A 17,663-nucleotide genomic window follows, 5' to 3' on the forward strand; every position below is an offset into this window, starting at 1 on the left:
ACCACAAAGCACCAAGGCCTGGGGAGAAAAGCCACAGCCCCCGGGCCCAGCGAACCTGACAAAAGCTTACAGGGACAGCAGGGCGAGAAGGATGCTGATGGAAGTGATAGGTCCTGCTGGGCTCCGGGGATACTACGTGTGGAGGAGACCCTGAGCAGGCCTGTGTAGTAGGGCCCAAAGGAGAGCTTGTTTTATGCCAGGGTTGCAAGAGGAGCTCATCTTTTCAGGATCCATTCGCATACTGCAGGAGATTAAATAACAGAAACCTTACCCATCTCAGCCCAGGCCGCCACCTGGTTCTGCTGGAGACATGGGAGCGAGCAGGCAGGGGTCAGGGTGCCAGGGGTGAAGGAATCCCGCTGGGTCCAGCAGGACTGTTCTTAGAGACCAGTGACAGCTCGGCAGGCTGACCACTGACAGCGCATACTCCCTCTAAACCCTTCAGGGTGGCGCTCCCTGGGCCTCCCAGAAGAGCAGAGGCAGCGTGCAGGGCCCAGCAGAGAGAAGCAGGCTTGGGGTCAGGCCATCCGGTCAGGATTCCCACGCGGCCTTGCTCTGTGGCCTCTGTGACTTGGGGTCTGTCCTCAGAGAATGGGGGTGATCCTGCCTCCTGAACTGGGTGCAGAGCAGAGAGCACCCGGCACCCCCCACACCCTCCAATTACTCAGCCAGGTCAGCAGCCCTTTGCTGAGGTCACCCTCCATTACTGAAGTGTATGTAGAACACGCTCCTTGTGTCAAGGAAAGGAGATGGGAGTCCGTGGGAGAAGCTGTCCTGAAACACTGGAAAAATACATGTTTGCAGGACTGCATTGGGGTCTATAGATAGTTGTTAGAAGGCATGGTTTTTGAAAACCCCCAAAAGGTGGGCAGTGTCTACTGGGGCCTCCATATTGCCACATCTAAAGACGACTTTGAACATCCAGTCCTTATAGAGCCGCCAAGTGCCGGCTTGGAGTGGACATGGATGGGCTGTTACAACACAGACTCTGTGCCATTACCCTGCAGGCCTCTGGGGTTTTGCAGCTCATAGGTTGTAACCACAAGAGAGTAATGCAAAGTCTCCAGTCTCCACATAGACGTGAGCTTGGATCCCAGATTGGCAGCTTCCTAGCTGAGGACTCTGGACTCACTACCTGACTGTTAGACCTCAGCTGCTTCTAAAAATGGGAATTACTAAGAGAATGAACAGTATGATGAGACAGTGCATTTAAAGTGCTTCATACTCTGCTTAGCATTGGGTAAAAGTTCATTAGATGTTGGCTGGTATATCATCATCATTATTACTACTATTACTACTGGCTGGTTTATCGTTGTTACTACTGTTGCTCCTCTTCTCAGCATTTCCCCCTGATCCTCAACTCCACTGACACATTACCTGACCTAATATGAATACCCTTATGAACTATACAGACTGAATCAATCTATTCAATAATTTATACAATATAGAGATAAGATATACAGTGGTAATAATACTAGTGAAAAAAAATAGCTGTTAACTTACAGAGTGCTTATTTTGAACCAGGCATTATTTTGCACTTGAAATTAATCCCAGCAGCCCGAGGCAGTAAGCGCTGATTGCATCCCCATTTTACAGTTTAGGAAACTGAGGCCCAGGTAGTGAAATCACTTACCCAAGATTTCACTGCTGGTGAGTGGCAGGGCTGAGATTCACACACATAGGCAGCTTTGTTCCTGGATCCTGTGCAGGAGACACCCAACTGGTCCTAGCTGCCAGTCTATTGTGAGTTTCTCCTGTAACCCTGGCCAGTTCCTTTCCCTCTTGGGGCCTCAGTTTTGCATCTGCAGAATCCTGAATTGTGGCCACACGGACCACGAATTTCCTGGACTCCCTCCTCCTGTTGTCATTTTCCCTTTGCCTGCTTCACTGCTGTCCAGGGGGTAACCCCCAGCCCTCCTGCCCCCAGCAGAGCGGCTAGTCAACTGTCTGGAAAGTGGTGGCCAAACAGTCCTTGGCCCAGAAACCAGCGGCTGAATGAGCCCCCAAGGTGGACCCCGTGAAGGCGGCGGTGGTGGCCAGACCGCCCGTGATGTAATGACCGATTAGGAACTTCCTCTTGGAAGCCTGGCTTCCTCCAGGGGCCAAAGGTGCGGGAGTTGAGGTGGGGGCGGGGAGGGGCGGGTGGGAGCGAATAAGAGGAAACTCCTGTCAGCTGGGCCCTGCTTTTGGAAAGCTTTCAGCGGAGCGGCTCGTTCTAAGCTGTTGACCATTAACATGGCCCTGTGCACATTCCTTCTCTGCTTTTACTACCGGATCCCAGTGAATAAAGGACGGGTCTCCCCCTCCCTTAACGAAGAAAAAAAAAAGAGCCTCTAATTAATGCTGCATCTTTAGACTTGCTGCAAAACCTGAAGCCATTTCTGCAGCTTAAAATGACAAAGGAAGGTTAAGTGGAAACTTCTTTTTCCCCCTTTAGTTTGATAACAAAAACTACTTATCTAATGGGCAAACAAGGCTTTTAAAGGGGTGTTAGGTTAACCAGATGCAGGGCCACGTAATTACTCCCAGGCCTGGGAGCCTCAGATGAAAAAGCTCCTGGTTGGATGGGAACTTAAAAGCCGTGGGCATAACATGGGACAGAAGAAAGGAGTTTTCCAGGAGGGCAGGCGGCCCCAACAGGGCTCTGTGCAAAGGGGATTGGAAAAGCCAGCCCTAGGCTCCTCCTTGGCTCTGCCACCAAATTGCTGGGTGACCCTGGGCAAGTCACTTAGCTTCTCTGAACCTCCCTTCCCAGCTCTCGGTGGGGTCTGCCCTGGTTTCATTGTTCATTTAAGGTGTGGCTGGGCCAGCCCCCGGAAAGGCAGGGAGGCTGCTGTGGCCCAAGGGGGTGTGAAGCAGCAGCCAAAGCTTTGAACGTGGAGGAGCCTGAGCAGCCCAGCTAGGCCCTGGAGACTGGGGGACTCGGGGCCAGCTTCCTGTGAATGCCCTGAGCCTTCACATTTCCCTTCCTTGGAGTCTAAGCCATCCGGAGACTTTAATCTGGGCACTTCTGTGGTTCGCCTCCCAGGGTGGGCAAGTCCAAGGCAGTCTGGCGCGGCGGAAAGGGGAAGTCACGAGGGAAACAGGCTGCATTGCGTGTGTTCAGGCTTTTGGAGTGTGCGGCCCACGGGGGAGCGCACAGGAACGTTCCTGCCCTTTGTTTTGACAGAAAGCTGCTGATTCAAAGAAGCTAAAGGCTTTCCTTGGGATTTCAGCTTTCCTCGCCTTCCCCAGACTACAGTGGGTCCCATAGGTGCCCCAGCATCCCCACAAAATTACACATTGGGCTTGCAGGACCCTCACTTGGTCAAGAGGCCCAGAGGAAGGAATACCAGCCATTGGAGGGGCTGGCTGCAGTGCAGGGGAGAGGACCTCCCGCTGGGCCAGTCTCCTCCTGTCCATGACAGGCATCCACCACCCTCTGGTGGCAGGAATGTGGGCGCCACCCAGAGGCCAGGCCACCCTTGTCCGGCCTGTCCCCTGGGCCCCCTGGGAGCCCTGCTGAGACCACTTTTAGGACAAGCCACAGAGGGCTGGCCTTTGTTGTCATCCTTTCAAGGCGTCGTACCTACGATGAATTGCACAGCTCTTTAGCGCATAGGTCATGATTTTTGACAGTGTGCATACCCGAGTTCCTGCTGTTCAAGATAGCAAACATTTCCAGCATCCCAGAAAGTTTCCTCATCCCCAGGGGTTACTCCCCAGAGGTAATCCCTGTTCTGATTTCTGTCACTTTACTTCATTTTGTCTACTTAAGAATTTCATATCAGCGGAAACAGCATATCTTTTGGGTCTGGCTTCTTTCACTCAGCCAGATGCATCTGAGATTCACCCACGTTGGGGCGTGTTTCAGCAGTTTATTACTTTTTACTGGTGAATCGTGTTCCACTATAGTGCGTTCATGCTCAGTTGTATCTGACTCTTTAAAACCCTATGGATTGTAGCCCGCCAGGCTCCTCTGTCCACAGGATTTTCTCAGCGAGAATACTGGAGTGGGTTGCTATTTCCTCCTCCTGGGGATCTTCCTAACCCATGGATCCAACCTGAGTCTCTTGCGTCTCCTGCATTGGCAGGTGGGAATTTACCACTGTACCACCTGGGAAGCCCTCTTGTACTGAATGGATGTGCCTTATTTTTGTTGATCCATTATCATAGCCTGTTTGGGCTGTGATCACAATGATACCCTAAATTGGGTAGCCTAAATAATACATATTTATTTCTCACAGTTCTGGAGTCTGGGAAATCCAAGGTCAAGATGCTTGCTGGTAGATCTGGTGTCTAGTGAGAGCCATTTCCTGGTTCATAAATGGTTGTATTCTTGCTATAGTCTCACACAGTAAAGTGACGGGGCTTTCTGGGGTCTCTTTTCTGATCTGTTCATGAGCTCCTCACGTCCCAAGGACCCTACCTTCTAATACTGTCACGTCAGGGATTAGCATTTTCAACCTGAACTTGGGGAGGGACACACATGAGCATTTAGTCCACTAACATCCATCCTCCTGCTGATGGACATCTGAGCTGCTTTCCAGGTTTGGGTGATTACGGTTAGAGCTGCTGTGAACATTCATGAAGTCATAGATGCGTAGAGCTCACTGTGCAGAGGGGAAGACTGAGGCCGGGAGAAGAAAGAGCGCCTGCAGATCGGGGCCAGGAGAGAGGACACCTGGCTGCAGGACTCCTGGCCCCCGGTCTGGTGCTGCTCCTCCAAGTCCGCCCCAGACATCACGCCAGCCCGCGCCTCTCCTCTCCCCCTCCCCCCGGAACCCTTCCAGCCGGGACCCAGAGTCTGGCTGGGAACTAGGCCAGGCCCTGAGCAGGGGGTAGCGAGCAGGAGTTTCGGTCAGAGAGCGGTCATCTTTGATGTTGTTCACTCGGGTCTGACTCCCCGGTATTTATTTGCAATTAAGGAGCTGGTTCCTAATTAGGCTGATGGCGGGACCACAGCCTTGGAGCCATGAGAAGAAAAAGATCTTCTGCAAGAGGCTGTCCCCTCGTATCCTGAGAGGCAGCTCAGGCTGCAGATGAGAGGCATGATGGGTGGAGTGGAGCTCTGCGTCTGAGGGGAGTGGAGAGGGGACCCTGGGTTTGGGGGTGCCTGCCTGCTCATTCTCAGAGAGCGTTGTCAGCTTGTGAACACGCAGCATTAGATGTGAATACACGTGTGTGTGTAAACAGAGCCGCAGGAGCACTCATCTGTGTCCCTCATGTTCAGCTATTCATCGCTTCACTTTGATTTCTTCACTTAATGAGCACCTTTTTGCACTTCAGGTACCAGGCTGGGAGCTAAACCTTAACATTGGTAAAGTGCTTTACAGTTTGCAAAGGCCTCTGCTGTCCGTTGTCCTGTTGTAACCCCCCATGGTGGTGATCCTGGGTCATGACCCCCAACACCCGTAAGGAGCCCTGGCCTTTGAAGGGTTAGGCCAGCATGGGGACAGATAAACAGCTGCTTCTTTCTGCTCCAAATTGATCTGCTGCTGGAGTTGCCAGAAAGTTCAAAGAGGGACTGTGTAATTGAGGTACTCAATTATGAACAAGTCCATTTTACAGATGGGGAGATTGAGGCTTGGGGACATTCGGTGACTTGTTCATGACCACATATCTAGTCTGTGGTGAGAGTTAGGTCTGTCTCACTCAGAAACCTTTTGGATCATGGGACAAGCACTGGTTAGAATTCTGGGGTCTCTAGTTCTGGTCCCACTTCTGCCACCCACTGCTGTATGTCCTTGGGCAAGTCACCTGGTACCCCCCAACCCCCGGGCACCATCTTTGGGGCACAAGGACACTGGGCTCAGTTGATGGTTCCCACAGGCCACTCTCAGGACTGAGTTTTCACTGGTCTATGGTGAAAAAAACAAGAAAATTTCTTACAATGTAAATATATTTTTAGATTTTCTGATTTGATTTTTTAAATACTCTATTTTTTGAGAATCAAATTATACTTTCTTTTGTGCTAGTGACAGTAGATGGTCTTGGGGTTTTTAATCAGTCTGTATGTGACAAAATAAAATTGTAGTGACCTTGTAATATTCCCACCCCACCCCCATTAAACAGTGTATTGGTTTGTGAAATTCCAGAGTATTGGGGCTCCCTGGATGAAATAGTGCCGTGGGACCCTCAAGCTCTGGAGCCCAGAGACCCTGAGAGCTAGGAGGAGACGAGGAGGCCTCAGGCATGGTGACAGGCTTACCTGCTGGGCTGCTGTCTCAGGATCAAACCTGAGACCCTAGACCTTGCCCAGCACCTTTCAGGCCTGAGGCCATCAGCCCCACCTACTGGGAAGGATTCCAGTAAGGGGTAGTGTGACGGCAGTGTGCCCACACTTGGCATATATTCTGTTTCCTTCCTCCTTCCCTTGCAGGGTGTTCCAAGAGCACCCTGGGGATACACGCAGACTTGGGACAGATGCAGAGAGGACTAAGACCCACCCCTTCCTCCTTGAGAGTTGAGGCCAGCCAGGGATGCTGACCAACAGCACAAACACCTGCTCAGGCCAAGAGCGAGGCTGCATTTGAGGCTCTAGGCACACAGGAGGGAGAGGTCAGAGAGGGCTTCCCAGAGGCGGCAGTCCATCCCTTGGAATTTGGAAGACCTGGCCCAGAGCCCAGGCTTGATGAGGTGTTACTGCTCATCCAGAGGCCACAGGAGGTGAGGCCCGGACTAGGCGGTGTCCCTGAGCACCATGGCTGGGGCCCAGGGCAACTCAGGGGCTGGGTGGTTTATCCCCATGCATAGGGTTCCATCCCCCGTGAGGAGCACCGACTGGAACAAGACCCGAGACACAGGTGTTGATCAGGGTTGGGGCGTGGTTAGATGATGAGGGCACAGTTGGTTTGGCTTGGCTGGGGTTGGAGGTGCTGAGAGGAGGGGGACAGGAAGGCCCACTTGGCCTTGAATTAAAAGCCTTTTAGGAGCTTCGAGGGAAGAAGTGCCCCACCCCTGGGGTCCCATTACTCTTCTCTCTGTTAAACTGCTTCTTAAGCTTTTATGAGTGGCTACACCCTGGGGCAGAGCTGCCCCTTTATGACTAGGGTGGCCCCTCTGTGCTTATCTGTAGAGGCGGGCAGCAGTGCTCCCTCCCTCAGTAGGACTGTGTGAGTCTTCAGGGGATGAAGGCCTTTCGTTTGTGACTCACCAGCTTGTGGGTAAGCACTTCTAGGACTCACAGACCACGAGAGCTGTCATGGTTGCAGATAGGGAAACTGAGGCTCTGAGAAGGTGGGGGGCCTGTCTGGAGTATGGAGAAGAGCTCCCCTCGAGAGTGTGGCCTGGCACTGATGCCAGCCCCAGCACTCTTGAGCGTGTGCCCTTGGCCGGTTATGGCACCTCCCGGGGCCTCAGTTTCCACACCCGTGGACAAGGCTGGTAGCAGGTGCACCAAGGCCGTCGTGAGGAAGTCACCTGGCTTACGGAGGGCACTCAGAGGTGCCCGCTGCCTGTGTTGTCGTGCAGCGTCCTCCAGGCATGCTTCTTTGCCTCTGCACCTCTGTGCCTGGTGCACTGACGGAGTTCTCACCTAACGAGAAGGTTGGTTTCGGAGTTTCACAGCCAGGCTGGGACGGTGCTGCTTCTCTGCATCTTGAGAGCTCTCAGACCAGTGCCAGATGGATGGATGGAGAAAGGGACAAGGGCGTGGGGTACTCCTGGCGGCCCTCCTGCTGGGACTGGCCTAGTGCCCACTGGTGGAGGGGCAGGTCAGCTGAGAGCAGGGGGGCCTGTTTCCCCCACTCTGACCACAGCTAGAACCATGAGGGGTCTGCGTAGGGACCATGAGACAAAGTATACATCCTCAGGGGCTAGCCTGGGGCCCTGTGGCTGGGACCTTAATGCCACCCTTTGAGGCTGTGCCCAGCCCCAGGCCACAGCAGAGCAAGCAGCCTAACAGGAAGCCCTCAGGTGCACAGTTCCCTGCTGGGGGCGCCTCCCAGAACATAAGGGAATGTCAGGAGCTCGGTCACCCTGCTGCTCTGGGACGTCTAGGCGGGACTGGACTGAAGGCCGACAGAGCTGACCTCACCCAGGCTCCTGAATGAAGTTGTTGGCAGTGCTTTCTCCCTCAGGTGTGACTGGACTTTGCTCTGTTTCTCTGGGAGGAGCTGAGCCATAAAGGGCCTCACTGTGTCCTCATCAGGCCTCCAGCAGACCTTCTCCCCCTGCCAAAGCCCCAGCCGGGGGCCTGAGTGGGAACACTTCACCCCACCGGGCGGTCTGCTTCTCAGAGCCGTGAGCTCAAAGGAGAGCCCAGGCGTTGAAATGCTTCAGAATCTGAGGCCGGCCACGCCTGAGGGCAGGGAGGAGGGGGCTGCCCTTCAAGATGGGGCCCTTGCTATACCTGGAAATTGTTAAATTCACGCAGACGCATAGAGGTGCTCCCAGCTGGAGTGAAAAGGGATTCCAGTCTTCATCCAGGCCACATCTTTGCTGTCACTGGGGAAAGTGGGGTCTGGAGAGGAGCAGCTGGGAAACTGGAGCCCTTGAGGAGCGATCTCCTTTCCCACTTAGAGACCCTTCATTTCTATGTCTCACAGAAGCGGCTGCAGTTCTGGTGAAGACCTGCACTTCCTGCCAAGAGAGCCAACCTGAGGGGCTGGGGTGGGGGCTGCTGGGAGACTCTGCATCACGCTCAAGGCTGAGGCTGGGAGCCATCAGCATTGAGCAGCAGTGATTCCCAGCTGCAAGAGATACTGGGGGCCATGTCCCCCACCCCACCCTATCCTGCCTTCTGATGCCTGAGTCCCCTCCAAGGGGTGATTTACACCCCTCCATTGCCTCACCCTGGTAGCTCACACAGTAAAGAATCCACCTACAATGCAGGAGACCTGGGTTCAAGTCCTGGGTCCAGAAGATCCCTTGGAGAAGGGAATAGCAACCTACTCCAGTATTCTTGCCTGGAGAATCACATGGACACAGAAGCCTGGCGGGCTATAGTTCACAGGGTCACAAGGAGTCGGAAATGACTGAGCGACTAACTTGCACTTCACCCCACTCTGTTCAAGTTGAGGCTTGGACTGACTGGGTTCAAATCCTGGTGGTGCCACCCGCTAGCTGGGTGGCCTTGGGGTGCCAAGTCTCAGATCCTCATCTGTAAAATGAGAAGGTGGCCTCCTCGCCATTTCAGGAGGACCCAGAGAATCACGTGTGGAGTGAGGCCTGCAGAGCACAGCACCCAGAACAATGTAGGTGCTCACCGTTCAGCCCCTCCCTTGGGTGTGTGGGTGTGTGTCCCTCTTCCGCCGGCTTGTAAAACTCTATGGGCCGGAGCCGGGTGTGGCTCGTGTTTGGGTGCCCGTGGCACCTGGCACAGTTAGGTGCCCTGCCTTTGTGTGTGTTTGTGGGTGGGGCTGGGCGAGGGGGCCTGCAGGTTAAGTTTGAGGACAGCCTGGCCCGCAGTAGACGCTCCGCATGTCCGTGGGGTGCTAGAAGCTCCACGCACCTCCCCCTTCTCCCCGGGCCAGGCAGCCATACCACCTCCGCTGCCCGGGAATAACAGCTGCGTGCCCTGTGCTTGCCCCGCAGACGCCAGCATGTCTCCGGACGCCACCAAGCCGAGCCACTGGTGCAGCGTGGCCTACTGGGAGCACCGGACGCGGGTGGGCCGCCTCTACGCGGTGTACGACCAGGCCGTCAGCATCTTCTACGACCTACCTCAGGGCAGCGGCTTCTGCCTGGGCCAGCTCAACCTGGAGCAGCGCAGCGAGTCGGTGCGGCGCACGCGCAGCAAGATCGGCTTCGGCATCCTGCTCAGCAAGGAGCCTGACGGCGTGTGGGCCTACAACCGCGGCGAGCACCCCATCTTCGTCAACTCCCCGACGCTGGACGCGCCCGGCGGCCGCGCCCTGGTGGTCCGCAAGGTGCCTCCCGGCTACTCCATCAAGGTGTTCGACTTCGAGCGCTCCGGCCTGCTCCAGCACGGCCCCGAGCCCGACGCCGCCGACGGCCCCTACGACCCCAACAGCGTCCGCATCAGCTTCGCCAAGGGCTGGGGGCCCTGCTACTCCCGGCAGTTCATCACCTCCTGCCCCTGCTGGCTCGAGATCCTTCTCAACAACCACAGATAGCGCCCCCGCCACCTGCCCCGCCGCCGGGGGGGGCCCCGTGCCCAGAGACACAGCCCCCACGGACGAACCCCCCCCCCCCAGATATCATCTACCTAGATTTAATATAAAGTTTTATATATTATATGGAAATATATATTATACTTGTAATTATGGAGTCATTTTTACAATGTAATTATTTATGTATGGTGCAATGTGTGTATATGGACAAAACAAGAAAGACGCACTTTGGCTTATAATACAGATATATTTTCTTTCTCTTCCTCCTTCCTCTTTATGTTTTTTTTTTTCTTTAAAGAAAATGATACAGCAGAGCCAGGTGGAAAAGCCTGGGTTTGGTGTCTGGTTTCTGAAATATTAATGCCCAGACAAAAAGCTAATACCAGTCACTCGTTGATAATAAAGTATTCGCATTATAGTTTTTTTTTTTTTTTTTTAAACTGTCTTCTTTTTAACAAAGAGGGATGTGCAGGGTTTCCGTGGGTTTCTGACCAGTCAGGCATTTGAAACTTGATTTCAGTCTTTTAGCGGTTAAAGAATAGAGGGAATTACATTGAAAAGGAAGGAAGGACCTATGTTTGTTCTTAAGACCAGAGAAGGTTCTGTTGTTCCTTCCCTCCCTTGGCTGTGGGGTGTCCACAGGATTCAGGAGAAGGAGGGGGAGTTTGTGGTCCATCCATCCTGGGTAAGTGCTTCCAATCTGATGGGGAGGCTCATGCTCTGGCTTACGCCAGCTCTCAGTCTGATGTCCATATCTCCCATCTCTGAGCTGTCTGCAAACTAGAAGACTAATTCTCACCACTTTGGGGAAATGATCTGTGGAAGAAAGACTGAGATGGTGGGTGTTGGACCCACTTAATGGCCTTGTGGAAGCTCCCTGAGCCCCAGGGTGAAACTCCCTTTTAGGACCTAAATAAGCTACCCTCTGATCCCTCACCAAGGAGGTCAGAACCTGCCCATCTGGGGCTGTCCTCATGATTGATGCAAAGGCAGGTGGTTTCTTTCTTCTCTATAAAAGGGAAAAAGTTAAAGGTTCTGGAAGGGTAAATGACTAGCTCATGAAACTGACCAAGGTTAGAACTTACATCTAATTGTAGGACCAGAGCCATATTAAATCAGTTTCCTCTCTTGAGAAAACTCAAAAAAAGAAGGCTTTCTTGGCCAAATAACTAGGGAATGTTACATTGTATATCTTCTTTCTTGGAGATTTACATTAGCCTATTAAATGCTCTGAGAAGTCCTGTGTATTATCTATTGCTGCGTAATAAATTATCCCAAAACTTGGCAGCTTGAAACAACTACCATTTATTATCACACAGTTTCTGTGCTCAGGAATGTGGGAGCAGCTTAGCTGGGTGGTTCTGATTCAGGGTCTCTTGAGGCTGCAATCAAGCTGTCGGCCAGGGCTGCAGTCATCTGAGGCTTAACTGGGCCTGGAGGACCCACTTCCAAGCCTGCTCACGTGGCTGTTGGCTGGAGGCCTCAGTTCCTCACCACATAGGCCTCTCCATTGGGCTACTCATGACGTGGCTTGCCCGAGAGCAACTGATCCAAAAGAGAGAGACCAAGTGTGAGGCTGCTGTCTTTCCTAACCTTATCTCAGAAGCGTCATTCCATCACTTCTGCCATGTTCTATTGGTCACACAAACCATTCTTGCTACAGGGTGTGTGTGTGTGTTGGCGGCGGGTGTGTGTGGGGGGCGGGGGGAAGTGTTGCTACACTAGAGTGTGAATGCCCGGAGGTGGGAATCATGGCCACCACATCCTCCAAGAACTACACTATTTTTACTTCATTTCCCAAAGTTCTATGCCAGTGGACTCCTTTCCACCCCTCTAATTCTGTCTCAGACCCAGGTCAGCCAGCCCAGTCCCTTTCACTCCACTCTGCCACCCCAGACCCGAGCTTCCCAGGAGTCCCCCCTTCCTCTGCTGTCCCCGCTGTCCAGGCCTTGGTCCTCCTGGGGCACAGTGAGCAGAACTGTGCTCTGTTGGAAGATGGGTTCGGAATCACTATCTGTCTTCTTTTCAAGTCAGTGATTACCGACATGAACTGTCTGTGAGTCCTTACTACCCGTGGCGCGAGAACCTCTGTGAGGGTGTTCTTGGCCAGTCCCCCTTTCCAGATGGAGAAATGGAAGCTTATGGGAATACTGTCCTGTGCCCAAGCTCCCTGGGGGACAGGACATGTCTCTGTCTCAGATGCAGGCTGGGCGTCCTGTCCAACGTCCTCTCGTGCTGGTTGTGACTGGCTTTGCTGGAGTGGGCCTACCCCCTGGGGACCACCCTTGAGTCTGGAGGGCTGAACTCTGGGGACCCAGGGGCCTCAACCTTGCAGCAGTCTTGCTCCCAGGCCTGCCCACTGCCCAGGCTGAGAACCTCCCTGAGCTCCTTGGAAGGCCTCAAGTGCTGCAGAGAGGCCTCACGGCTGCCTTTCTTCGCAGGGGTCTGAGGCTGCAATTCTGGTCCCTCAGTTCACAGGGGGAAACCGAGCCCCAAACAGGACAGGCTGAGTTGCTGAGGTCACAAGTGGCAGCAGGACCTCCATCCTCCCCCTTTCCCAGTCGTGGTGCCGGCAGAAACTTTGTGGTTTCCCCAGACCACCCAGGGATTGGTGACTCAGGCTCCAGAAGACACTTTCTAAACAAGGCCCTGTCTCTGGAGAGCCTGGTGGGAGCTGGGTCCTTGCAGGCTCTGGGAAGTGCGGTGGGTGGGGTTTACTGTCCCCAGGCCCAGGCCTAGGATGGGGACAGAGGGGGAATGGATTTCCTGCTATTGGCTAGATTTGTGGAGAGGGGTTAGTCCCTCCTTTGCCCCTCTCTCTCTACTGCACAGCCCACCCCTACGTCCTGTCTCTTCCCTGCCTTAGTCTCTGAAAGTGTCTGGGTGTGAGAGTGTGGAAGGATGGATCTATGAGCCAGAGAAGTACAGCTTGGTGAGTGAGGAGTCCTAGAAATCTTGTGTTCAGGCTTCAGCTGAGAAAACGCAAGGCTCAGAGAGAGCTATGAGGAGCCCAAGGTCACACAGCAAGTTCGGGGCAGAACTGAGCCTGAACCCCAGGTCTCAGAACGCCTGATCTGGCTGCTTCCTCAATGTCTGAACACAGATTCCCTCATTACTCCAGAGAGTGTGCACACACCTCTGTTCACTTCTGGGAACTACCCCCATCCCTTCCCACTATCTGTTCCGGAAGCTTCCATCCCACACAATTCAGAGGGCTTCATTGTTCCGGCTGTCTTTGGCTGTAACTGCCTTGTTTTAATCCAGACTCTGCCACTTACCACATAAAGTGATCTGAGGCATGTTATTTAACCTCTCTGTGCCCAAGTTTCCTCATCAGAATTACAAGAGTATTTCCATCCTAGGATTGTCAGGAAGATTACATGAATTAATGACTGTTATGCAATGGCAGCCCACTCCAGTACTCTTGCCTGGCAAATCCCATGGACGGAGGAGCCTGGTGGGCTGCAGTCCATGGGGTCACTATGATTCAGACACAACTGAGTGACTTCCCTTTCACTTTTCACTTTCATGCATTGGAAAAGGAAATGGCAACCCACTCCAGTGTTCTTGCCTGGAGAATCGCAGGGACAGGGGAGCCTGGTGGGCTGCCGTCTATGGGGTCACACAGAGCGGGACACGACTGAAGCGACTTAGCAGCAGTCCAGGATGCCAGGGCCTCCACCAACAGCTGCTGTGGCCTCTTGAATAGGCCTCCTTCCCTCTCCCACCCCTTTCAATCCACTCCTCACCCAGAGTCATGGTCTGCACCCAGATCTTTTTTTAACAAATAATTAATTTATTTGTTTTTGGCTGTGCTGGATCTTCATTGCTGCTCAGGCTTTTTTCTAGTTGCGGGGAGCAGGGGCTGCTCTCTAGTTGCAGTGCACAAGCTTTTCGTTTCAGTAGCTTCTCTTGTAGCAGAGTGTGGGCTCTAGGGCACGTGGGCTTCCGTGGCAGCTCCTGGGCTCTAGAGCACAGGCTCAGTAGCTGTGGTGCATGGGCTTCGTTGTTTCGCGGCATGTGGGTTTTCCCCGATTAGGGGTTGGATCCATGTCTTCTGCATCGGCAGGCGGATTCTTTACCACTGAGCCACCAGGGAAGCCCCGGCACCCAAATCTGACAGTGAACCTCCTCCATGTGATGGTGACCTCTCCGATGACTGCCTGTGTCTTTAGGATATAGAACTGCCTCTGAGAGGACCTAGCCCTGCCCTGAGTCTTCTTGGCCCAGTACCATCTAACGCCACACTCCAGACCTCTCTGTCCCCACTAGGCCTTTGCCCAAACTGCCCCCTGCTCCTGACCATGCCCTGGCCTGCCCAGTGCAAGATCTGACCATGCTGCTGTCCCCTCTCTCCTCCCTAGGAGTCTCCTGGAAGCCAGAGATGTCTTATGATCTTGGTCTAGCCCAGTGCCGGACACAGAGGATGGGCTTTCTGGATGTTTGTGGAGTGAAAGGGTCATGGGAGTACTAGATGTGGGCGTGTTTTATAAACTGCAGGAATGAGCAGGCATCCAGAGGGGGGTATGTTTATTAGTACCATGCGTCTCCATGACAACCCCAGCTGACTTTTTCTAGGCCTCTAAGAACCTTCACACCCTCCACTAGCCTCAAGCCCCAGTCCTATAGTCTTATTTTACCCTCTTGGGGCTGTGGTAGCAAGAATTCCTGATTTGAGAGGGGACATCCCTTTAAAGACTTAGAATACAGAATCAGAAAATGTCTAGTTCTATTACTGTCATAGAACTGAAGCTCAGAGAGGTCAGGCTGCTAACCAGGGTCACACAGCAAGGCAATGGCCAATGGAGGCCAAACCCTTGACCTGGGGCTCCTTTCAGAGTTGAGCTCTCAGAGATGCTGTAAAGGCTTCTGAGAAACCTGCATTAGTCTGACCAAAGCAGAGGAGAGGCAAGAAGGTTAGTGGTAGAGATCATTTTTTGGTTGTGTTTGTTTTTAATTGTGGTTAAAAAAAAGAACATATATAGTGTAAAAGTGACCAGTTGAACCATTTTGCAGTGGCATTAAGTACATTTGCACTGTTGCACAATCATCACCACCAACCCTCCCCAGAACTTTTTCATCTTTTCTATGTTTTTGTGGTTAGTGTTATTATTGTGGTAAAATACACAGAGCAGAAACTTTGCAATTTTAACCATTTTTCAGTGTGTGGTTCTGTGGCATTAAGAATATTCTCCTTGTTGTGTTTCCTATGCTTTTTAATAAAAGGCAAATGAAGACAAAGTTTTACAATTCTTCACCCTGAGGTTGAGGGTTTTGCTGACTTCCGGCAGCCTGGGTAACCCAGAGGAAGCTGTGTGTCACCTTGGCCTGGGTGGGCTCGGTGGAGGATACTGGGAAAAGGGGAGTCCAGTGAAGGCTGACTGTCACCAGGAATATGAGTTGAAACAGCCTCTCAGCCTTGCTGTTTTCAATGCAGCTCATAGTGAGGCTAGTGGAGTGTAGATGAAATACCTAGAATTTCTGAGTGTGAGACCAGGAGCTCATGGGCTGAGCAGAGGATACAGGTGGTTTTTAATGTGACCTCCTTGACTCCCGGGGGGCACTGTGGGAGACCTGGCTGAATGGCGCTAGGAAAGGCCCCTCCCTGGGCTTTAATTTCCCCTCGAAAATGAAAGGTCTAAACCAGATGTCTTGATGATGCCTTCTGGAGGAGCCCAGGGCTTCTAGAGATTGTTTGCTGCCCACCCCAAAACCTAAGGTGGACTTTCTCTTTTAAAAATTTCATATATTTGTTGATCTTCGGCCGTGCTGGGACTTTTTTGCTGTGCCAGCTTTTCTGTAGTTGCAGTGAGCAGGGGCTACTCTTCTTTGTGGTGTGCCGGCTTCTCATTGCAGTGGCTTCTCTTCTCACAGAGCCCAGGCTCTAGAGCACAGGCTCAGTAGCTGTAATACACGGGCTCGGTTGCTCCAGAGCACGTGGGGTCTTCCTGGACAAGGGATCGAACCTGTCTCCTGCTTTGGCAGGTGGATTCTTTACCACTGAGCCACCCAGGGAAGCCCTAGGGTGGGCTTTCATATTGGATCTGCTGAGAGGAGCTGGGGCGCTTGCTAGTAATAGAACCCTTACTTTGTTTAGCAATAACCATAACAGTTTTCATTTATTAAGGGACTTGTTATTAATATATACTAAAGTGTTAGTCACTCTGTCATATCTGACTCTTTGTGACACCATGGACTATAGCCTTCCAGGCTCCTCTGTCCATGGAATTCTCCAGGCAAGAATACTGGAGTGGGTTGCCATTCCCTTCTTCGGGGGATCTTCCCCACCCAGGGGTCAAACCTGGGTCTCCGCGTTGCAGGCAGATTCTTTACCATCTGAGTGTTCTATACTAGGCACTTTGTATTATCTCATTTAATCCTTATCCCTGATTTATAGATGAGGCTCAGGGAAGTTAAGCAGGGTCACATAGCTAGTAAGTATCAGATGGAAGATTCCCACCCAGATCTCTGGTTCCAGAGCTGGTGTTCCTACCTACCCACCCCCACCCCCCTCATCCTTCGAATGAATGGTGCACTTCTGAACTTGACTGAGCTCACAAGCTTTGGAGGCGACTCCCGGGGCTCCAGGCCCAGCTCTGCCTCCAGCTAAGTGACTTCGGATAAGTTATTTAAGGATTCTGTGCCTCAGTTTCCTCATTTGTTAGCATGGACACCTTCTAGGATGGTTAGGAAGATGAAATTAAATGGGTTTCTATTTGTGAAGCGGTTAGAATAGGACCTGCTTATAGTCCCATTTAGCATTTGTTGAATTTTTAAAATACTATATTTATTGCCAGCTTTTGGGGGTCGGTTTTGCTTGAACCAGCACATTAATTGGGAATGTTTATTGATTGTAGTTTCACTTTCTAGTTCTCATCTTTGAGCAATGAACAAAATGGGGCTTTAGGAATGCCTAGGAAAACATGCATATAAACAACACTGCATACATGCATGCGGTCCAAGTCGGCTTTCCTTAACACTGCGAACCAAACACATCTATTCATGAGTTTTTGTAGAAAAGGGGGGAAAAAGATCTTCTCTGTTGGCCATAGAATGTTGGCTAAGCTCCTTAAATTGTCTAAAATGGGCAGCATTTTGGTGCTTTCTGAGCATGTGTACTGGAAGCAGATCCTTCGGAAGTGGCAACCCTACCCCCACCTCGTTCCCACTTCGCTCTCCTCGTCCACCCGTGGAGCGACGATGCTTGCCATTCCTGGCCCTCATGACAGCTCTTTTGACTCTTTAAGAATCCCCAGCTTTGTGCTGCCCAACATATAATGTCAATACACGTCAAAAACCACATCGGATCCCCAGAAAGCCGAGTGGCGCCTTGGTGACAGGCCTCGGCTGGCTCCCAAGCTCTCCGCACTCTGGGGCTCCGGGGCTGAGGTCTGACCCTTGGGCCCCTTGGCCCCATCTGGGCGCACAGCCCAGGTCTCTGCCAGGCCCTGGCTGTGCTGAGGGGTGTCCCTGCCACAACTTGCAGGGAGGAAGAAACAGCTTGAGCCACACAAAGATTTTTAAACAAATATGCAGAATTAGTCTGCATATTTGGGATCCCATTCTATCCAAGTCTGAGGCTGTAGAGTCCCAGGGGTCTTCCACTCA

The 17,663-nt window shown here is 52.5% G+C and overlaps 1 protein-coding gene across 3 annotated transcripts in view; it reads left to right on the forward strand.

Annotated features, from left to right (window-relative positions):
* The window catches only part of SMAD6 (SMAD family member 6), a 77,679-nt gene extending 66,340 nt beyond the window's left edge, over nucleotides 1-11,339 (forward strand). Inside the window, exon 3 of one of the 3 annotated variants that reach the window (XM_024997426.2) lies at nucleotides 9,517-11,339. In XM_024997426.2, coding sequence (XP_024853194.1) covers nucleotides 9,517-10,058 — 542 coding nt within the window. In that variant the 3' untranslated portion in view covers nucleotides 10,059-11,339. The remainder of the gene's footprint in view (nucleotides 1-9,516) is intronic. The other 2 variants (XM_024997425.2, NM_001206145.2) reach the window with 2 other exon arrangements.
* The last annotated feature ends 6,324 nt before the right edge of the window (nucleotides 11,340-17,663 follow it).

Source organism: Bos taurus, chromosome 10 (genome assembly GCF_002263795.3).
Source record: "Bos taurus isolate L1 Dominette 01449 registration number 42190680 breed Hereford chromosome 10, ARS-UCD2.0, whole genome shotgun sequence".
In the NCBI taxonomy this organism is placed as follows: domain Eukaryota; kingdom Metazoa; phylum Chordata; class Mammalia; order Artiodactyla; family Bovidae; genus Bos; species Bos taurus.